The sequence below is a fragment of the Carettochelys insculpta genome, chromosome 1 (assembly GCF_033958435.1).
Source record: "Carettochelys insculpta isolate YL-2023 chromosome 1, ASM3395843v1, whole genome shotgun sequence".
Lineage (NCBI taxonomy): Eukaryota > Metazoa > Chordata > Testudines > Carettochelyidae > Carettochelys > Carettochelys insculpta.
In genome coordinates, this window is record NC_134137.1 from 234,040,289 (window position 1) to 234,064,157 (window position 23,869).

The following is a 23,869-nucleotide window of genomic DNA, read 5'->3' on the forward strand; positions in this document are numbered from 1 at the left end:
ACATAGGGTAGAGATTAGCAGCTTCCGTTAAAAGTATTTGCAGTTGAAACAGCTACAAACTTGAAGGTTCAAGATTCCATTTTCTAGCATGTTCTAGTAAACAAGTGTTTTGATTCTTTGCAAAATAGAAGAAAAATGAGAAGAGCCTAAAACTGCAAGTTCCATTGTGTTAGTGTCTCTTGATTTTCTTGAAGCTATGACTATGACTCTGGTGTAATGCAGTAGCCAGTTCTGATATGACACCATCCCTGGAGGACTGAGCCAAAGATTACTGACATGGATGGAGAGATACTAGTTATTTGCATAAGGGCAGAGTTTGGCCCACTGATTTTCCCCACAGAAAGAGTCTCCAAAGCTCCAAAGATAAGGACTTCCTGCATGTGCTGTATGTCTGAGTAGAGCTCTCTCTCTCTAGATTGTGAGCATGTCAGGGAAGGCATCTTTCTATAGCTGTCTGTGTCTTCTACAGGGCTGTGTGGTTGTATCTACACTATATTCCCCTTTTGGAAGAGGAATGCAAATGTGGCTGGTTGGAAATGTAAATGAGGTGCTGACTTACATATCATGCACCTCATTTACGTATTGGTGGTCACTTGCTGTTTCAGAAGTGCAGTTTTCAGAAAAAAAAACACGCAGTTTAGATGGGGTTCATTCAAAAGGAAACCTCTTTTTGAAAGAACCCTTCTTCCTGAAAAATATGAGGAAGAAGGATGCTTTTGAAAGTCGGAGTTGCTTTTGAATTAACCCCATCCACACCGCTTGTTTTTTTTTCTTCTGAAAACACCACTTCCAGAACAGCGAGTGTCCACCATTATGCAAATGAGGTGTGTGATATGGAAATCAGAGCCTCATTTGCATTTCCAACTGACCACATTTGCATTCCCCTTGCAAAAGGAGAATGTAGTGTAGATGAGCTGGACACTATCAGCACTTCTTACTTTACCAATCATTGCCCCTGTTTCATATGTGAACAGCAGCTTTGAATGGTCTTGCACATTCTCAGAACTGAGAGATGTAGGGGAGACCACAGTCCGTATGTCTAGAAAACCAAAAATGTCATCAATGAAAGCTTCATCCAAAAGTTCTCCCTGTGTCTTTCCCATTCTAAGGGCTGAATAAGTTGAAGGCTGGATTCCTGACCTGATGTCACTAACAGGCATCATATCCCAGAATATGCCCATTCAGCCAAGCTAAATGTTGACTTGATCTTCTCACATTGAGAAGGAAGCTGCTTACTGGGTGGAAGATGCTGCAGCCAGGAGTTCTGATATTGGCTGTGGTGACTCCTGTTCATGCGCCAAATCAAAGACCACAGAAGTCAGTGAGAATCCTTTTGTTGATGTCTATGGCCTCTGGAGAGTGAACATGAAAGGTCCCATCCAAGAGCTACAGCAAAAAAGAGCACGTGTTTGAACTCCAGATGAGTATTTTTTACTAAAAATTACTGAGCTTCAGAATTAGAACACCAGGTAGCCTTTGCAATTAAAACAACTGGTATCGTCAGGGCTGACTTAGTCATCTGAATAGGAAAGTCTTTTTTTTCTGAGTGCTTTTGGACAAGGGCAGCGCTGCTCTAATCAGCGACATGCGCACTTCCTGTGTGGTTTCAGCTGGAACGGCACAGAATAATTAATTATCCCTCTCTTGGCTGGTGCTGTCCCACTTATGACAGGATACTCCAACAGTGATATCACACCGCCCATCTCTCACCCTGTGGGCAAAATCAAGGCAAGTACAAGATTTAGCGCCTGGCTTGTAAACCTTCCAACACAAACAAAGGTAATATCAACTTTTCTCCACAGACTTTCCTTTTTATTAAGACGATTCCAACAGATCGCCTCCCTTACCTATCCTGTGACTCAGGAGGTGAATAGCAGGGGGCAGAATGAAATATAGCTGTGTGTTTGTGTGTGTACATTACAGTTTTTTCCCCCTTGGCTGAAGTTTAATACAAAGTGCTTCGGGAAGTCTTGCACTTGTAGTCTAATATTCATTTAAGATCCGAGGTGACATTTTCCCTCTCTTTTGGACTGATGCTAAATAGTGATAAATGGCATGAGACAAAACGTGGAAATATGCTCAAATATAGTAAGGTGATAAGGTCAGTAGGAATTGAGGGTGCTCAATATGTTGCAGAAGTGGACTTCATAGCTATGATTGTGCAATGTATAATGCATGGGTTAACTGCAGTGCCCTTGCACGGTGCAGCTGAATTCAATGGAGCAACATGTACACACAGCCATCCTTCCATGCATTGTACATGGTTGGAACCAGATATATCTATATATCTGTATCTATAGATATAAGTACTACATGGGATCCTCAGCCAGGAGATGGAGTGTTGTGAAAAGTGTTTTGTTTTTGTTTTGCAAAATTTGAATGTAATTAAAACTTCTTTATGGGCGTGTAAAAATGAGAGAGGGAGAAATGAAAATAATTAAAATCATCATTTGATTAAATTTAATTTATTTTTTTTTAAATTGTGAAAATTTGAGACATTTAGACCAGGTTTTGCGAATCATTGTTCATTAGTTTTCTAGCACCATCAATGTACAGGAAAAATTCCAGAGAGAGAAAGAGAATTCCCTGCTGTGTAGCTCTTATAAGCTTATTACAGAAGAGAGGAGAATTCAAATGGCAGGTTTCTTTTCCTGCATTCCTTTCTTCTATGTTATTGGAAATTTTTTAAGATTTCCCTATTTGTTCCTGTGTTTTTGTGGTGTTTGTAAACCTTGACATTTTGTCTGTTTTTTTTCCCTCTATTCACCATTGCCTACTTTCTTTTTAACTATTTTTATGCCAGTATGGTTTTTTCCCTTTCTTGTCTTCATTTTATATTTATTTTCATTCTACCTCTCATATCATACAGACACTCTCATATTGGCCAAAGTAAGAGACTGGAGGTAACATTTTCCCAAAGGCTCCTATTCTGATATGCTGAAAGAATTCTTAAAGTTTTATTAGACATGATTTTCCTTTGCAGAAGCTGTGCTGTTCAGATCTCTTCAAATAATCATGATTGTTTAAATTATCTTGCCAACCAAGTTACCATGTGCTGGTATAAGGCTTGCTGATCTATATTTTACAGAATCTCCCCCAAAGTCCTTTCCTAATATGGATACAATATTTGCTGCCTTTGGATTCTATGTGTTTGATGAGACAATGCATATTTTAAGTGGCAGCTTCTGAGCTAATACTCATGTGGTCTGCTTCAGAACTGTGGGATGGACCATCTGGGCATGGTGACTTACTGATTTTTAAATAAATTAGGCGGCTCTAGCACCTCTTCTTTCAATAGTTCAATCTCTGTGAACACATCTCTGGTACCAGAAAATGGCAGGTTAGGGTAGGAATCTCCCTAACATCCTTCGTAGTAAAGACCAGTGCAAAGGAATCATTTAATTTCTCAGCAATTTCTCATTCTTAATTACTCCTTTATAACTCCAGACCCACCAATTCTTTTAGAGTTTCTTTTCCAGAGGCTTCTTCTTTCTTCTTATTGCTTGCTGTAATTTAGTATCCTCTTTATTGCCTTCAGTAGGGTAAGATTTCCAAATTTTGAATGAATTCTTTTTGGCTTGGATAGCAGCTAGAATCTCACCGTGTTGGTTTTTTTTCCTGGCCTTTCTGGTTCTTTCTTTTTATTTAAAGGTACACAAATTCTCTGAGACGCTATTAACATTTAAGTAACATTCAGGACATATCTAGGGATTGTGCTTCCTCTCGTTCCTCCATGATGGTAGCTCCTTAGTGATTGTTAAATCACACACAACTTCTATTGACTTCTGCACTTTTCCACAGTTCTTAACTCAAGCCCTTAATCTTTTCTCATCCATCACTTCTTCCACCCCTTAACCAAACCACAATGGTGGAAAACTAAATGCTGTAGATAGGTCAATTAAGATTTGATTAGCTAATTTCCTTTAACTGATGGGTATATTCATGGTTTTAGAGGGCCTCAAATTTATACGAAGTATTTTAAGGGAAAGACACAGAACTTCTAGAGTGCTGGAAGGCTATCCTTTAATTATACAGTACTGTAACTTTTCTTGTTGTGTACACATAACTGTCTTCTTCTGACACAAGTCAAGCGATAAGTAGTTTCTCTAACGTTCCATGAAGAAGAGTAAAATATGGGGATTAAAACATGTAGTTAGTCCTTTTCAATAAAAATAAGAAAGCATTTTAGTTGCTTAGTCTTCAGCATCCTTTTAAAAAGTTTTGGAGTGACTAAAGTATTGTCACGTTTATACAAGAACTTTAAAGTGAGGTTAATGTTGATATCAAAATTATCCAAAACATTAAAATTAAAACTAACCTCAAACAAAACAAACATCACACACTGGAATTCCAGGATATGTAGAAACTTGTGAGAGAATCCAGTGAGTTTCAGAAGGCTTCTCGGATGTTGTTGGTTGCAACAGATTTCATTAGGTCCCCAGGGATGAGGAATGCTGGTTTGATTCCTCTCCCCACCAGTTCCTCCAGAAATCCTTTCCATGTGCATATTCCCTCCCATGTCTTCCACCTGATGGACTTTATACTATCCAGTGCTAAAGTGATGAGTAGAAGGAAAAGACTGGGAAGAACATGGACCTGTGTGGAGAATGGGAATGGGAAGACATTCCCTCACAGAGTCCTTAAGAAGAGGAGACATACCAGGTCTACATCTGCTTGGAAAGTGTTTTTTTTTCATGGAAAGTTTTATTGCCCCCAGTTTTTTGTCTTTGGATGAAATTTTGTGGGTTAGGTTTTCAGTTTTCTTCCCTTCCTAAAAAGGAAAGCAGACACTTTCCTCAAATGTTTCAATTTGATCAAAAACCTGACTTCCCGCAGTAAGAAAGTTGTGGTAGAAAATTTTCAGGTGGCCTAACCAGCAAACTTCAGGCAATTCATAATTTCCCAGTGTGTGAATTGTAGCGGATTCTGCCTCACAATCAATATACATTTCCAAAAATTAGATTTCACTCTGATCTCTCTCTGCAAAGAAATAGGCTAATAACTTGTTTTTTATAACAAGCAGAAATCTCCACTAGTTATTTGATCTCTGGGGAACACAGATGCCAACTTTCAAAAGTGCTGAAGTTGCTGAAACTCCAGCTCTTTCTCCTCCAACTCCATTCAGTCTCTGAAGGCTCCTGCCCACCCCCCTCATCTCATACAACCTCGTTCCACATTCTCCCCTGAACAGGCCATGTTCTCGATCCTCCTCCTACCCCCGCACCTCCTGAACACCACATAACAGCTGATTACAGCAAGCAGGAGGTGCAGGGTGGACAGGGGAGGCACTGACGGGGGCGCCTGCCGGTGCTGGGGAAGGAGGGAGCTGAGGGGGGAGTTCTCAGTGGGTTCCAAGCATCCACAAAATTGTTCTCCATCAGCGCCTATGCGAGGGAGTCTGGAAAGCTACATGCTATTTCTGATTTTTTAATTGTAAGGCTAAAGAAAAATATCTACAAGAAAGTTTGAATTCTAAAGAACAGCACTATTTTCAGGGTAGTAATCTGCCAAACAACTTGTTCCAAATCACTTTGATTTTTACAGAGAAGTTTTATGGAGAACCAAGTTTAATGGAGGACTAAATTTAAGTCAAATATGCCTTTTTTGTGATGTATGTGGCGCCTCAAAATAAAGCTTTGAATGGAAACTAAGTTGCACCAATAAATAGGTAGGGACAGTGTCATTCTATAATCTTTGTGTTATTTTTTATAACTACAGGCAGTTACCAGTATCACAAGAAGGGGAAAGTGTGGCTACTCTATTCTACATATGTTCATATGCCATCTTCATCACGATCAATCTAAGTACTTTTCTGTAGTGCACTAAGGGAAGTGACTAATACCTGTCACATACAATTTGTTCTTCTCCTTGGCCCTGTAAAAAATTGTGTGAAGAGTGTAGCTTTGGGAGGGTTGCTTTGCTTCTAAAATATATGTGATATGCTCTCTGTTATATGTTTATGTTAGCCAAGACAAAGTTTGAGAAGTGTGCCTTGCTCTTGGAGCAGAAGTTGGTGATGTTTGTGGTGGCTCTTAGTTCCAGTGGAAATTTGCTCCACCATCCCAAACTGACCATATAGGAAGTTCTGCCTGCTGTACACATGAGCTTTGTCCTCATGGTACTATTGTGTCAAAGAAGTAGATTTGTTGGTCACATGGCCTGATCCTGGAGCTACTGGCAAACTCTTGGGAATTCTGTTGCTTGGCGTTGAGCTCTGTGAAGACAGGGACTGAGCTCTTTGATTTTCCTGATTGTTCTACAGGGAGCCAGTACAAAGAGTAGAGGACTAGTGTAATGTGTTTGGAGCAGCCTGTGTTGCTGAGGAGATGTACTGCATCATTCTGCACTAGTTGGAGTGTCCTGAGGCTGATGGCTGAAGGCTCAGCTACAGAGCATTGCTAGTCCAAATGAAAGGTGATCTTCATCTGCCTGGATGGGATGGAATGTCCTAGACAGCCAGGAGAGGTAGAATGTATCTCTTGTGGTTTTCTACATGGGAGTTAAGTGTCTGAGAGGAACACAGATTCACTCAAGTAGAGCCATTGATCAGGCTGTCCTGTGACATTGTTCCTGCTCATGTTGATGCTCTTACGGCTCTAACAAGTCATTTCTCTAAAGTAATAACCCCGGTGTTCATCTGCATTCAGTAACCACCTCTGGAATTTCTATCCCATTGCCCACCAGCAATGAGTGAGCAGTCAGTGACTTACATGGACCTCAGATTTCATACTCCAGCAGAGCAGAAGAGAAAGCGAAGACCAAAGCACACCAGGGACACAGGTACTGTGTAGTTGTAATCTAAATTTATGTCTAACATTATCTGTTTCACCCTATTCACAATGCCTTCTTGAGCTTTATCGCATGAAACCTAACAATAAATAACAAGAATCTGTGCTAGAAATTTTCTCAAATGTCAGTAAAAATATATTTTGTTAGTTTTGAGTCATTCTGTGTGATGTGAAAGTGTCTCCAGAAATGCATAGATTTCCAGGTAAGGGACGGACGTAGCTTTGTGCCTACAAAAAAACCCCTGGAACACGGTTATTTGACTGTGAAGAAATAAATCCTTCTATCGTAGGGTGGTACTCACCCTTCAAGAGGAAAGAGATTAGTGCACCTGTGATTCATCAGCTGACCCCAGAAGGGTGTAAGAGAAGGTACCTGGGTGGAAGCAAGCATGTTCCATATTGATTGCCCTGTTCTGATTTTCCAGAATGTCAGTGGCCTGCAGCCTCACCAGAGCCTTTCCTCCAGTTGGCAAAGCTTTGGCGCCATCACTCATCAGTGAGGTGTCTTGGACCTGAGGACAACCATTCACTTAGTTCCAGGCTTAACCACTTCTTTGATGGAGAGGACAGGTTGTTGCTTAGGAAGGCAATGGGGTGCTTCTTGTCCTGCCCAGTTTGCATAAGTACTGCACCCAAACCAGTGTCAGATACATCCATATACAAATCAAAAGTCTTGTCAAAGGCAGGGCTGGTTAGCACAAGCTTTGTAGACAAGAATGCCCTTACTGAATCAAAACCCCTCTGGCATGCCTCTGACTAGATTTAATTTTAACAAATAGGGAGGAAATTATTCAGAATTTGAAAGTGGAAGGCAGCTTGGGTGAAAATGATCATGAAATCACAGAGTTCACAATTCTAAGTAAGGGTAGAAGGGAAAACAGTACAATAGAGATAATGGATTTCAGGAAGGCAGATTTTGGTAAACTCAGACAGCTGGTAGGTAAGGTCCCAAGGGAAGCTAAACTGAGGGGAAAAACGGCTGAGGAGAGTTGGCAGTTTTTCAAAGGGACATTATTAAGGTCCCAAAAGCAAGCTATCCTGCTGCGTAGGAAAGATAGAAAACATGGCAAAAGACTGCCTTGGCTTAACCAGGAGATCTGGCATGATCTCAAACTAAAAAAGGAATCATATAAAAAATGGAAACAAGGACAAATTACAAAGGAGGAATATAGGCAAACAACACGAGCATGCAGGAGCAAGATTAGAAAGGCTAGGGCACAAAATGAGCTCAAGCTAGCTACAAGCATAAAGGGAAACAAGAAGGCTTTTTACAAATACATTGGTAACAAGAGGAAGACCAAGGAGAGGGTAGGGCCATTGGTCAGTGACGAGGGAGAAACTGTAACAGGGAATTTGGAAATGGCAGAGATGTTTAATGATTTCTTTGTTTCAGTCTTCACTGAGAAATCTGAAGGAATGCCTGACACAGAGAATGCTAGTGAAAAATGGGTAGGTTTAGAAGTTGAAATACGAAAAGAACAAATTAAGATTTACTTAGAAAAATTAGATGTCTGCAAATCACCAGGGCCTGATGAAATGCATCCTTGAATCCTCAAGAAGCTGATAGAAGAGGTATCTGAGCCTTTAGCAATCATTTTTGAAAATCATGGGAGACGGGAGAGATTCCAGAAGACTGGAAAAGGGCAAATATAGTACCCATTTATAAAAAGGGGAACAAGAATAACCCGGGAAACTACAGGCCAGTCAGCTTAACTTCTGTCCCAGGAAAGATAATGGAGCAGGTCATTAAAGAAATCATCTGCAAGCAATTGGAAGGTGGTAAGGTGATAGGGAACAGCCAGCATGGTTTTGTTAAAAACAGATCATGTCAAACCAATCTAATAACTTTCTTTGATAGAATAATGAGCCTTGTGGATAAGGGAGAAGCGGTGGATGTGATATACCTAGACTTCAGTAAAGCATTTGACACAGTCTCACATAATATACTTATCAATAAACTACTCAAATACAACTTACATGGGGCTACTATAAGGTGGGTGAACAACTGGCTGGATAACCATACCCTGAGAGTAGTTATTAATGGTTTTCAATCCTGTTGGAAAAGTATAACTAGTAGGGTTCCGCAGGGGTCTGTTTTAGGACCGGTTCTGTTCAATATCTTCGGTAACGATTTAGATATTGACATAGAAAGTACACTTATTAAGTTTGCAGATGATACCAAGCTGGGAGGGGTTGCAACTTCTTTGGAGGATAGGGTCATAATTCAAAAGGATCTGGATAAACTGGAGAAATGGGCTGAGGTAAACAGGATGAAGTTTAATAAGGACAAATGCAAAGTGCTCCACTTAGGAAGGAACAATCAGTGTCACACATACAGAATAGGAAAGGACTGTCTAGGAATGAGTGCGGCAGAATGGGATCTAGGGGTTATAGTGGACCACAAGCTAAATACGAGTCAACAGTGTGACGTTGTTGCAAAAAAAGCAAACGTGATTCTAGGATGCATTAACAGGTGTGTTGTGAACAAAACACGAGAAGTCATTCTCCCGCTCTACTCTGTGCTGGTTAGGCCTCAGCTGGAGTATTGTGTCCAGTTCTGGGCACCGCAGTTCAGGAAGGTTGTGGAGAAATTGGAGAGGGTCCAGAGGAGAGCAACAAGAATGATCAAAGGTCTAGAGAACATGACCTATGAAGAACGGCTGAAAGAATTGGGCTTGTTTAGCTTGGAAAAGAGAAGATTGAGGGGGGACATGATAGCAGTTTTCAGGTATCTAAAAGGGTGTCATAAGGCAGAGGGAGGGAACTTGTTGTTGCTTGCCTCTGAGGATAGAACAAGAGGCAATGGACTTAAATTGCAGCAGGGGAGGTTCAGGTTGGACATTAGGAAAAAGTTCCTAACTGTCAGGGTGATCAAACACTGGAACGAATTGCCAAGGGAGGTGGTAGAATCTCCATCACTGGAGATATTTAAGAAGGGGTTAGATAGATGGCTTTCAGGGATGGTCTAGAAAGTGGTTGGTCCTGCCATGAGGGCAGGGGGCTGGACTCGATGGCCTCTCGAGGTCCCTTCCAGTCCTACTCTTCTATGATTCTATGATTCTAATTTGCTTTAGTAGGTTGGTGCTTTTTACATAAATCTGTGATTTTGGCAACTGTGCCCCTAGTTCCTTCCCCCACCAACCACCTGTAATAATTTGTCAAGCCTCTGAAAGATTAGATCTTACTTTTAGTCTGGGGCTCCAGTTACTTGACTGTGGCCTCTACCTTAAGAGGTTAGGGGTGATGTTCTCTCTCTTTTTTCTACCCTTGTGCAGAACAAATGTTGATATGTTGCCAGAGGCTTGTGCCCCACCAAGAGAGACACAAGTATCTGTCTGTGAGCAGCTGTGGGTGCTCTGCCAATCAGATGGGAAGCCCCTGAGTTTCTCCTGGGCAGCTGGTCAGGATCATTTCACTTCTGCAGTGGTCTAGATAAAGGACTTTGGCTGCCCCTATCTTGCACTTAGATGGTTTTATGGTCAAACTAGCCCCTTTGAGCTTTGTCAGCATCACCTGCAGGTGCTCCTTGTGGTCTTCCCAGGTGCTGGTGAATGCACCAATGTCCTCTATACAGGCCCTTCCAAAGCTCTGCAAATCATTTGTCTTCATTGACCAGTCTCTGGGAGGTTGCCCGGGCATTTACCAAACCATAAGGTAGCACCATGAATTCATAGAGCCCTATGGCAGTGATAAACCCAGATTTTTTTCATGCCTCCTCTTCCAGAAGTATCTGCCAGTAAGTTTTAGTTAAATCAAAAGTACTGAGTTAGTTGGACTGGCTCAGCGCACCAGCATGTCATCAGTTCTAGGTATAGGGTTAACAGCATTATGGTAACAGCGCTAAGTGTCCTACAGTCCATACAGAATCTTAAAGGGCCATCCCTCTTGGACACCAAGATCACTGGGGATGTCCATGAGCTGTCAGATTCTTTAATTACTCCCAGGTCCGTCATGTTCTGTATTCCTGCACAGATTTGCTCTTTCACTTTGCCAGTGGCCCTGTAAGGTGTGGAAGGGGGAAGTTGTGTCCCTTTTTTGGGACTTTATCGGACAGTAAGTACATTTTCCCAGGCTTGTTGGAAGATGCTTCACCGTACCTTTGCAACACTGCCAGCACTTTCCCTTTTTGGCTGGTCCTTACAGATTTCCATACTCTCCAGAGGTGACCCATTTTGTCATTCAGCCAACAAATCTGTAAGAAAGCATGCCTCAGTTTCCTCTTCAATGCAGCAGATCATGTCTGTCTCTCTATGGTAATAGTCATTAAGACATTTTACTGGTACCTATTGGGAATAGCATTGTTTTGGGGCCTTCTATCTTGAGGTGTATCCTGATTAGCACTTTCCACCACTTCAAAAGGATCTTCCCAAGAGTTTTGCGTTTTAAATTTTTTTTTGCGGGTTCAGTATTATCATTACATCTCTTGTATCAAAAGCGCACTTAGAAGTATTTCTGTCACACCCCACCTTTTGTCTGGCCTGACAGTCTTGGAGGTTGGTTTTGAAATTTCTATCAGATCTTTCAACTCCCTTCTGAACTTCTGAATACATTAATTTACTGGTTGCTCCCTCACCTCACTGCTCCCCTCCCATGTGTCTTTCATGAGACTCAGAGGTCCCCTCACTTTTCTTCCTCATAGAAGGTCAAACGGGGAGAATCCTTTACATTCTTGGGGTGCCACCCTATAAGCAAACAATACAAAGGGCTAGGATGGGGTGGTGGGGCACCCCAGAGGGCAGGTAAGCAGACTCCTTGGTATTTTCAACACACTGGGTGACAATCTCAAGGGGATCTGTGACCAAACATCACAATCTCACTGTGATTTCCCAGCAGCGACCAAGAATTGCGGTTAACTGTTTCTCCAAGAGATAAAAGTGTGTATTTCATTTACCAACCCACAATCTTCATAAAACAAACTGCAGTTATTCTTCGGGAAAAAGAGTATTAAAGAGAAGACATATTTAAAAACAATAAAAAACTTACATGTTTTCTAGTAGCTTACCTGAGCTCACCCCTAGCTCCACTGCAGGGCTTTCTCAGATTTAGATCCCAAGTTTGTTAGTTTTAAAGTCAGACCCCAACTGGGTCCTTTACTGCTTCTTTACACAGCCCAGGCTTTTGATCTGCAGTTTCTGAGAACAATTAATTTTCAAACAATGGCCCTCTCCTCAGGGTGCAGCTTTGAAAGGTCATGGTTTTTGTGTGTGTGTGTGCGTATACCAGAAAATAATAAGAAACAAATGCTGAACTCACCTTGTGCTTTCTTTCCATTTGCATATTCTAAGGCTGTGTTTACACAGCAGAGCTATATCAGGATACTGAGGTATCCCAAAATAGCTACCCCACGACCATGAAACATGCCCTGTATTTTCAAATATTTCTCAAAACACCAGGCGCATTATTTCGGCATCCCTCTACATGTCGCTGCAGGAGGAGGAAGGGATGCCTTGAAATAGCGCCAAATGCCGAAATAGCCTATTTTGAAATGAACTCAAAATAGGATATGCAATTTGCATAGTGCACAATTGTGTATCTTATTTTGAGTTAAGGGTGCAGTGTACACATAGACTAGCTGGGCCAATACCTAATGTCCTTATTAGGCCATTACTGCATGGAATAATTTTCTCGATTTCAGATTCTAAGTCCTTTCCGTCATCTTAGTTGCAGAATAAGGTACAGCTCAACATGAATCATAAGGGAAAAATCGGCCCTTAGAGAATTGACGGCCCTTAGTTCTATTCATGAGTTATCTGACAAAAGGCTTCAATTAAAAAGGGTTTCTATATGAATTCATCCACTGTGTGATTTACATTCCAGTCTTTGAGTAGGCTGTCAACTATTCGCAGTGGCTACTGCTTCAAGAATTCACTGTTCTTATTTCACTATTGGAGCTACGCGCTTCATCACCTAAATTACACTGTATTGTTTCTGCTTCCCAGGTAATTTCAAGTTGGAAATTTTGAACAAGGTGGGAAATAAACCAGTGGAACAAATTAACAAAGAATGTGATTTCTTTTTCACCATTTGGGACCTTTAAATGAAGATTGACTCTCTCTTTCCAAAAGATATTCCCCAGTTCAACTACAAGTTATTGGTTTTTGAAAGAGGAATTACTCAGTGAGGTGCAATGCCCTGTATTACATCAAGCAAGAACCCAGAGCAATGATCATTATGGTGTATTCTAGCCTTAACATCTATGAAGATATTATTCTACATGCTGTGATGTCAATTTCATAGAGCTCTCTTTCCGTCTTATAAACTTTCAGAATTCAGCGAGCAGGAAGTAACCTACTCTCATCTGAAGTTTCACATTCCTTCAGAACAGCAGAAGCAGCAAACCTCTACAAGTGCAGAGAGCACAGGTATTATGCATTTGAGTTGTTGGACTTCTTTCTTTTATCAAAAAGTTTGTACTCACACGCATTCCTCCTGTTGTAGCTATTGTCTATGGACTTATGTCAGAAACAATACAAAATTAAATTTGTTCGTAGCGTGGTGGGAAATGACATATTCATGGGAACTCACTTAAGACCACACTGAGGCAAGGGTTGGTCTGAAAATGGGATGTGATAATTCTGGTCTTCACCAGGGCTCACTGTTTTCTCAAAGACTCCTCAATTCATGCCAGAGTTATTGAGCTCAAGTTCAATAGCTATTCTTAGTCTGGGGATGATTCTGGCTTTGGTAAACTGGTTTGGCTGAGAGCTCTGATCTAATTCTAGATAACTGCCATGTTTGCTCTCATTTTCTCTCTCTTGGTTCTATTAGACTATCCTACTCCGACTTCATCATGGCTTGTTACAGTGATTCTGGGGCTCCTCTGCATGGCTTTGCTAGTAACTGCAGGGGTTTTAGGTGCGAAATGTAAGTATTTGCGAAGAAGGCAACAAACCATGATCTGAACAATTATAAGTTACAGAAAATCTCTTCTAAACAGCATTTGACTGATGTGTGTAAATATATATGTGAGGCACTGTCCTAATAGGCCTCATTTTGTGAAAAACAACTTTCGTTTGGTATTCAGAGCAAATTTAAAAACAGATTCATAGAATCATAGAACACTAGGGCTACGTCTACACGTGCAGCCAACATCGAAATAGCTTATTTCGATGTTGCGACATCGAAATAGGCTATTTCGATGAATAACGTCTACACGTCCTCCAGGGCCGGCAACGTCGATGTTCAACTTCGACGTTGCTCAGCCCAACATCGAAATAGGCGCAGCGAGGGAACGTCTACACGTCAAAGTAGCACACATCGAAATAGGGATGCCAGGCACAGCTGCAGACAGGGTCACAGGGCGGACTCAACAGCAAGCCGCTCCCTTAAAGGGCCCCTCCCAGACACAGTTGCACTAAACAACACAAGATACACAGAGCTGACAACTGGTTGCAGACCCTGTGCCTGCAGCATAGATCCCCAGCTGCCGCAGAAGCAGCCAGAAGCCCTGGGCTAAGGGCTGCTGCCCACGGTGACCATAGAGCCCCGCAGGGGCTGGAGAGAGAGCATCTCTCAACCCCCCAGCTGATGGCCGCCATGGAGGACCCAGCAATTTCGACGTTGCGGGACGCGGATCGTCTACACGGTCCCTACTTCGACGTTGAACGTCGAAGTAGGGCGCTATTCCTATCTCCTCATGAGGTTAGCGACTTCGACGTCTCGCCGCCTAATGTCGAAGTTAACTTCGAAATAGCACCCGACGCGTGTAGACGCGACGGGCGCTATTTCGAAGTTGGTGCCGCTACTTCGAAGTAGCGTGCACGTGTAGACGCAGCTTAGGACTGGAAGGGACCTTGAGAGGCCATCGAGTCCAGCCCCCTGCCCTAATGGCAGGACCAAGTACTGTCTAAACCATTCCTGATAGACATTTATCTAACCTGTTCTTAAGTATCTCCAGTGATAGAGATTCCACAACCTCCCTGAGCAATTTGTTCCACTGTTTGATCACCCTGACTGTTAGGAACTTTTTCCTAATGTCCAACCTAAACCTCCCTTGCTGCAGTTTAAGTCCATTGCCTCTTGTTCGATCCTCAGAGGCTAAAAAGTACAAGTTTTCTCCCTCCTCCTTGTGACACCCTTTTAGATACCTGTAAACCGCTATCATGTCCCCTCTCAGTCTTCTCTTTTCCAAACTCAACAAGCCCAATTCTTTCAGCCTTTCTTCATAGGTCACATTCTCTAGACCTTTAACCATTTTTGTCGCTCTTTTCTGGACCCTCTGTAATTTCTCCACATCTTGCTTGAACTGCGGTGCCCAGAACTGGACACAATACTCCAGGTGAGGCCTAAGCAGCGCTGAGTAGAGTGGAAGAATGACTTCTTGTGTCTTGTTCATAACACACCTGTCAGTGCATCCCAGAATCATGTTTGCTTTTTTTGCAACAGCATCACACTGTTGACTCATATTTAGCTTGTGGTCCACTATAACCTCTAGACCCCTTTCTGCTGTAGTCATTCCAAGACAGTGTCTTCTCATTCTGTATGTGTGAAACTGATTGCTCCTTCCCACATGGAGCACTTTGCATTTGTCCTTATTAAACTCCGTCCTGTTTACCTCAAACCATTTCTCCAGTTTATCCAGATCATTTTGAATTATGACCCTATCCTTCAGAGCAGATTCCATAGCGAAATCTGTGAATTGGAGTTCATATTCAAATTAGACCCATTAACACTTGGTAGAACAAAGACAACAATTACCTCATATATTACAAGGACAGCTTCCCTTCCTTTGATGCTTGTAATTATCTCAGGCAAGACACTTAGCATCCCCCAACCCGTCAGCCCCCTCCTTCAGTTCTATGTACTTGATTTGTCAGGGTTTTTTTGCAATTTTTCTTTTTTTTGACGTCTGTACTTATAGATGTCAGGCTGCACTGGAAATGCCAATGACCTGATGAAGAGGGTCTCTCCCACGAAAGCTCATCTCTGAATAAATCATTTTGTTAATCTTTAAAGTCCTACATTTCTGCTGTTTTGTTTTTAAGCCTATTGCTGTTAGCACCCTTATAATGCAAAATGAACCTGCTTTATAAAAGTATATTGAATTTTGTTTTAACTGACTTCCTGGAATATGAATTTTAAGTTCTTCAGGTTTCCCATCAAGTGAGAGGACAGAATGAGGAATTAATTCAGAAACAAGCTATTCTGAGAATCTTCACCCAGTTGCAGGAAACCCTGAAAAACTTTGGATATCTCTATGATACAGACGCTATACCAGCTTAGCCAAATTGCCATAGCATAACCGCAAAGTGAACATGTGACCTACTACAATGAAAAGAGCTTTTCTGCTGAACTGGAAACACCACCTTCCCAAATGATGGTAGCTACATAGAATTATGTCATTTACACTTCTGTGCTTATTTGGGTTAGGTTGGTGAATTTAAATTACTAGAGTGATTTTTCTTTCCACATCTCGGTTTACTTGAGCTCTGTTGACATATTTTTCAAGGGAAGACCAGGCCTTTAACTCAAGCTGTAGGACCTCACACTTTTAGCTCTGGAGGTCTCCATTTCAATCCCCATTATGTAAGCCTTGAGGGCCACTATCACTATTGCTATTAGCATCCTTATAATGCAAAAGAAAACTGCTTTATACAAGTGTGTTGAATTTTGCTTTAACTGATTTCTTGGAATATGAATTTTAAGTTCTCCAGCTTTCCCATCGAGTGAGAAGACAGAATGAGGAACTTATTGAGAAACAAGCCATTCTGGGAAACTTCACCCAACTACAGGAAACCCTGAAAAACTGCACAAATCAAAGAGATGATCTCCAAGCCCAGAAAGCAAACTTCTCAAAAGTTGTGAGCAGGAAAGGTATCAATCAGAGCTCACTCCTCTTCTGTTAGCTGCTTCATGGTAATACTGTTGCTTAATCAGACGCTAGCTCATCTTGTCCTATTTAACAAGAAAAAGTACAGATTGTACCTTCCTTGTCCAGCATAGCTGGGATGTGATGGGTTCCAGTCATGAGAATTTGTCAGATCAGGGGAGGTCCAAGGCTTCTGTCCAACGACAGCCCTGTGCTCCTGGGACTTCTGTAGCCTCAAGCTCCCTGGGGCTGCCACAGGGCTCCAGCCCCTGCAGCTGGTTGGCACATGTCGGCCAGGGGGCTCTAGCACATACTTCTGTGGGGCAGCCAGGGGACTCTGGTCTGTCCCTTGGCCCCACAGGACAGGCAAGGCTCTAGCTCCCAGCCCCTGCCCTGTCCTGGAACATCTGCAGTTCTGCCACACCATGGATTGCCAGGCGAGAGAGTACCACATCTAAGAAGTGCAATGTGTACTTCTGTCTCTGTGCACATAGTGTACCATGGGGTCACCTAAAACATAAAACCAGAAACAAATACCAACAAAACCTTAATAGTCGACATTATCCTGATCCTTAGCTCACCAGCTTCAAAGCAGCTCCTTCCCAACTCATGCCTCTACATAGTACAAGATATAAACACTGAGAAGCAGAAGGATTTTGACTACTGCAACACCAAATAGGCTGTGGTACAGAGAGACCAGCGTACACTTCCCTCCCACAGTGCTGACATTGTTTTTGAGGTTATCCCAATCAACATGCTCACTGCCCTCCATTTGCAACCCGGCCATGATGATGACTCACCTGCAATGGGAGCAAGTTGTACAGAAGGTAGCAACAGTGAGATGCCTTTCTGAACAAGGGCTTCTTATGAGGAGCAGATGCTGTGAGGGTTGTTCTTCTGTGAGGATTGCTCACTGTCGCCACTAGTGCTCCCATTACCTTGGTTGTTGAGTGGGTCTCACAAGCATTTCTGAGAGTTCAAAATTTTCCCCTTTTGCACTGGAATAAACAGAGACTTTTCAAAGTTTTCCATGAAAAAATCAGACACATCCCAGAGGAGTCAATCGCCTGGTGCTGAGAGGCCTCATGCAGCAGACCCGGAGTTAAGTCCTCTGCTTGGTTAAGAATGGGGCCTGGAACCAAGTATTCCATATCTGAGGTTAGGGTCCTTAACACCAGGTTATTCTGGTGGCAAACACAACAGCTTGATCTGTGCTGAGAAACCTAACACTACATTTCCATGCGTGTTGACTAGTAGCAGAGGTAGGCAGCCGTGTTAGTCTGTATTCTAACAGAACAAACCAGCAGTCATGTAGCGCTTTAAAGACAAACAAAAAGTTGTATTAGGTGATGAGCTTTCATGGGACAAACCCACTTCTTCAGTTCTAAAACATTTCCAGTCCAGACTCAGTTATATAGCACAGAGGACCTGGACACATAAGCCTTATTCCCTTCGTCTCTCCTATATGACTGAGTCTGGACTGGAAATGTTATAGATCTGAAAAAGTTGGTCTGTCCCACGAAAGCTCATCACCTAATACATCATTTTGTTAGTCTTTAAAGTGCTACATGACTGCTGGTTTGTTTTACTACGTTCCCACTGAGACATGCACACACTACTAGATAGTCCACAGTGACATCCAGTGATGTCAAGCTGCATCACACCATGAGTGCAGAGATATATTTAATTATGTAAAATTAATTTATTAATATATATTCAGTGCAGTCTATATTGCTCTTTTTCAAGGAGAAAAATGCAGCCTTTGCTCTGAGGGCTGGATAGAGCATGGAGGAAAGTGTTACCATTTTAGTGAGGAACGGAGAACCTGGAAGAAGAGTCAAGAATACTGCTCATCTCATAACTCCAGGCTGCTGGTGATAAAGAACAAGGAAGAACTGGTGAGGAATTTAGCCTTAGACTTCTTTTCCTGTATTTGCCAAACTACACCTGCGCAGCATCTCCATGATAGGGAAGTGGGATGGTGGCACAAAATGAAAATAGCACTGGAAGGGAAAAATGACCTTCTAAATTGATTATGTTGTATTCACAGCTGTGTCCCTAAGGGGCACCAGATTTGAGGCACCAGAGGAGGAGTGAATGCAAATTGTTGCACTGACTGTGGGAGTGATTAAAAGGAGTGAGATGCCCAGTTTAGGGATTAATGCTCTGCAGAGCTTGAGGAAGGCAGAAAGTCCTTTCCTAGAGCCTGAATCTGCTCTCTCTCCATTGTGAATCAGGATTGTCTCCACTGAAGTCAATGAAAGGAAACCCATTTGATAAGAAAATCAAACCGTATCTTTCTTTAACAGGCTGAGAATGCTGTTGGGTTAGTATTTCTCCTGCCTGAGAAGAAGTTTCCTCATGTCTCTCATTGGTGATACACCTGGCTGACGTTGACGTTGTGTTGACTTGTTCTCTAGGATATCCTACAGTTTCTGTCAGCCAGGACGGTAGCGATGATGCATCATCCTGTGAGGGAAGGTGCAGATTAAATTGAGCAAAAAGCTCCATAAAATCTATGGCAGATTCTTCTGGAAAAATGGGACATAACTGGCCAATGTGAAGTCATTATGACACACTTGTCTCAACTGGGACACATAAGCTTCATTCCCTTCCCTGGTACCCATTTTCCTTCCAGTGAGGATTGATGTGAACAATTTAGTTTTGTTCTCAAATAGGATTTCATAAACAGACTGGTGTGTTTTCACTGGATTGGACTATCCCGTGGGGGAGCTGCTACAGCCATGAAGTGGGAGGATGGCACAGCTCACTCCACTGACCTGTAAGTCTCTGGCATTTCTAGAAGATATACACTTGAATTTCACATCCTTGTGCATTTCTCACAGAATTTGCACTCTGTTGCAGGGCTTAAAGATCACTGAACTTGGAGAATTATCATGTATTTTTGACTTTTACAAATTCTCACAGGAAGCAGTGATGCTATTTGGATACTGTAGGTCGAAATGAACATGTCTAATAAAACAATCAAATAAACAAACATGATGAGGTTACATTATTCCCCTGAAGCACCGATGACAGCTGTAAAGGTAGAGCAAAACTATATATGAAGGTAGTTTTAATGGGAAACTTTTAAGGTGAACTACTGATGCCATCTCTGGATTTAATAAGGAAATTGAGACCCCTTTCCTAACAATGAGCATGGACTTGTTCAAGAATTGTGGTAAATCTAAATCAAAAAGGCCATCTCAGTTATCTTGACAACTTCTCAAAGACAGAAAAAGTTGACATCTCAAAGAAGGGCTTTAGTAGGTCACTTTGCAGGACAGAGACATGAAGTGAAATTGACAGACAAGACAAGTTTATCTCACTATTTACGGAGCCAAATGCAAACACACTGTTCAAGATTTTACAATAATGGCATGGCTGTGTTAATTGTAGCTTTTCACCTTAGGTTCCAAGTAAAGAAGGAAACTCCTGGAGAATCCTGTGTAGCTTTAAATGCAGAAGGAGGTGCCATTCGCAAATGTGCAGAAGAATTTCGCTATATTTGTGAGAAGAAACCTTCTTAGTTGATGGCTAGTGAACAACACAAGAGGATTTTGCAAAGACACAGGGAACTCACAGGCCCTTGAATTTGCAGCGTTAGCATTCAGACTGAGGGGTTGCAGTTGCAGGTGCTCAAGCACACCCCGTATGGAATCTTGTCCCGTAGAGACTCCCACCCCACTGAGTGCCTCCCTTGCCTATGTGGGTTGGTAAGAGTTGATTTTTAGAGTCCTTCAGTGGAAATACTAATAAACACTTTGCAAAATGTGTAGTGGTGTTGGTGCACTGGTTATTTTACAGAAAAAACACAGTTTGTTCTAAGCAGCGTACAGTGTAAACTCAAACCAAACACAGTAAATGAGGCTCATCCCGAGATCAAAGAGGGAAAGGAAGAGGAGCATTTACAGTAGTGAGAATCGCCATGTTGGAGTCTGGGGCTGAAACTGGGGAAGTCCAGCGCTACAGCCCGAGTCAGAGAACTAGCCCCCTGCCTGGCAGCTGTCACACTCACATGGTCTGCGGGTTGGGCACATGGGGTATGTGTCACTCCAAGTCAGTAGTGGGTTATGTACTTTCCTGGGACAGAGAAAGCTTGTCTTTCAAGTCCCAAGCTCACAGTGGTTTGCATCTCAGGCAAGCTTCCATTTTATGGCAACTGCAATGTTGGCTATGACTAAGGAATGAACTGGAGACCTCCAGAACTTAAGTCTGTACAGCTTGATACAAACATGTAGTGTGTAGATTTGGCACTGTTACCCTACTTGGAATGGCTCATGAGTGTGAGTGCCAACCTTAATTCAGACTGTCAAGAAGCAGGGCAGAGACCCCAAAGTAGCTGTGTGTTCTGTAATTAGATTTCGGCAACTGAGCAATATGAGTGAACTCCTAAAATCCCACAGCCTTACTAGGGAGTCACAGACAGTCCCCTCAGGCAGTCAAGTCGACGTAACCACCCAGAAAAAGTTGGTTTACTTGCTATTTGGTTACCTGATCTGAAAATCACAACACTATTGAGGTTACTCCAAATACAAAGGGCCAATCACATACTCAAAGTCAGTTTGTACAGTGAATATCGAGATAAGTGCAACCAAGTTGTGCATGTCTCAGGTTAACATGACTGCCATCCCTGTCTGGAGTGGGAAACAGAGCCATTGTGGCTTAACAACCATGTAAAAGAAGCAGTGAGAGATAAAAAGGCATCTTCTAAAAAGTGGAAGTCCAAGCCTAGTGAGGTAAATAAGAAAGAACATAAACATTGCCAAATTAAGTGTAATAATGTAATAAGAAAGGCCAAAAAAGATTTGGAGGAACAGCTAGCCAAAAACTCAAAAAGTAAGAACAAAATGTTGTTTAAGTACGTTAGAGGCAGGAAGCCCGCCAAACAACCATTGGGACCCCTAGACAATCGAGATACAAAAGGAGCAATCAAGGATGAGAAAGCCATTGTGGAGAGACTAAATGATTTATTTGTTTGAGTCTTCACTGCTGAGGATGTTAGGGAGATCCCCAAACCTGCACTGTCCTTTGTGGGTAATGAATCTGAGGAACTGTCCCAGACTGAAGTATCATTAGAGGAGGTTTTGGAAGAAATAGAAAAACTTGACAGTAACAAATCACTGGGGCCGGATGGCTTTCACCCAAGAGTTCTGAAAGAACTCAAAAGTGAAATTGTGGAATTGTTAACTGTGATTTGTAACCTATCCTTTTAATCAGCTTCTGTACCCAAGGACTGGAAGATGATCAGCATAACACCAATATTTAAAAAGGGCTCTAGAACTGACCCTGGCAATTATAGACCAGTAAGTCTAATATCCCTACCAGACAAATTAGTCAAAACAATAGTAAAGATTAAAATAGCCAGACATGTAGAATGTAATTTGTTGGGCAAAAGTCAACGTGGTTTCTGTAAAGGAAAATCATGTCTTACTAATCTATGCGAATTCTTTGAAGGGGTTAACAAACATGGAGACAAGGGGTAATCTAGTAGATATAGTATACTTAGATTTCCAGAACGCCTTTGACAAAGTCCCTCACCAAAGGCTCTTGTGTAAATTAGATTGTCATGGGATAAGAGGGAAGACCCTTTCATGGACTGAGAACTGGTTAAAAGACAGGAAACAAAGGGTAGAAACAAATGGTATATTTTCTGAATGGAGAAGGGAAACAAGTGGTGTTCCCTAATGGTCAGTCATAGGACCAATCCTGTTCAACTTATTCATAAATGATCTAGAAAAGGGGTAAGTAGTGAGGTGGTAAAGTTTGCGGACGATACTAACCTGTTCAATATAGTCAAGATGAAAGCAGACTGTGAAGAACTTCAAAATGATCTCACCAAACTGAGTGATTGGGCAACAAAATGGCAAATGAAAGGTAATGTGGATAAGTGTAAGGTAAGGCACACTGGAAAATATAACCCCAAGTATAGATTCAATATGATGGGGACTAATTTAGCTACAACTAAGCAGGAAAGGTCTTGGGATTATCGTGGATAGTTCTCTCAAAACATCCAAGCAGTGTGCGGGAGCAGACAAAAAAGCAAATAGGATGTTAAGAATGATTAAAAAAGGGATAGAAAATAGACAAAGAATATTTTACTGCCCTTTTGTAAAACTATGATACGCCCACATCTTGAACACTGTGTACACATGTGGTCTCCTCACGTCAAAAAAGATATTTTGGCATTAGAAAAGGTTCAGAAAAGGTCGACTAAAATGATTAGGGTTTGGAATGGGTTGCAGATGAGGAGACGTTAAAGAGACTTGGAATTTTCAGTTTAGAAAAGAGGAGACTGAGAGGGGATATGAGAGAGGTGTGTAAAATCATGAGCGGTGTGGAGAGGATAAATAAAGAAAAGTTATTTACTTGTTCCAATAATATAAGAACTAGAAGACACCAAATGAAATTAATGGGTAACAGGTTTGAAACTAATAAAAGAAAGTTCTTTTTCACACAACGCACAGTCAAACTGTGGAACTCCTAGCCAGAGGAGACTGTGAAGGCTAGGACTGCAAGAGATTTCAAAGAAAAGCTAGATAAATTCATGGAGGTTAGGTCCATAAAAGGCTATTTGCCAGGGGGTAGGAATGGTGTCCCTGGCCTCTGTCTGTCACAGGCTGGAGCTGGATGACAGGAGACAAGTCGCTTGGTCATTGTTTTCAGTCCACCCCCTCTGGGGTACCTGGCACTGGCCACTGTTGGCAGACGGGGTACTGGGCTACATGGACCTTTGGTCTGACCCAATAACGGCCATTCTTATGTTTTTATGTTCTATATCCCAGGAAAACCTCCTCACAGGGTGAGGGAAGGACAGGATCAACCACTCGGAGAGAAAAAACAATAGGGGATCAATGGGAGGAAGAAAGGGAGAAAAAGGGTCTTTACTTCTCCAACCTCTGGCTGGAAGTGGATGGGAGGATTCCAGCAAAAGGGAACACAATAAAACAGAGAACATGGCTCCCAGCATAAGATGATAAGACCAGCTCCTCCATCTGTACTGGGTAAATGGGAGAGGAACTAAAGCCACATGGAGGAAAATGATAGTAGGGGAGATAACTATAGGAAGGAGGGGGAAGCTCAAGCACCACATGAAATGAAAAGGAGGGGCAAGGGCACATGGGCAAGGGGTACCAGTGGAGAGGAAGGACGAGCAACAAGGGACAACCTCCTGCAGAAACGGGGGCTACACAGCTAGGGGAAGAAAGATAAGTGTAATCATGGCTGCTTGAGGAACAGGCCCACAGGAACTGCTGTGAAACCCAGAAGAGCT

General features: G+C 42.2%; 1 protein-coding gene across 1 annotated transcript; it reads left to right on the forward strand.

The window, feature by feature from the left end:
• Positions 1-1,671: 1,671 nt before the first annotated feature.
• On the forward strand, positions 1,672-20,339 carry LOC142007095 (natural killer cells antigen CD94-like). The gene is made up of 8 exons (XM_074983630.1): positions 1,672-1,779; positions 6,685-6,780; positions 13,055-13,150; positions 13,557-13,652; positions 16,434-16,601; positions 18,343-18,494; positions 19,275-19,378; positions 20,009-20,339. The coding sequence occupies exons 2-8, from the start codon at positions 6,687-6,689 to the stop codon at positions 20,124-20,126; spliced, it is 828 nt and encodes a 275-aa protein (XP_074839731.1). The 5' UTR covers positions 1,672-1,779; positions 6,685-6,686; the 3' UTR covers positions 20,127-20,339.
• The last annotated feature ends 3,530 nt before the right edge of the window (positions 20,340-23,869 follow it).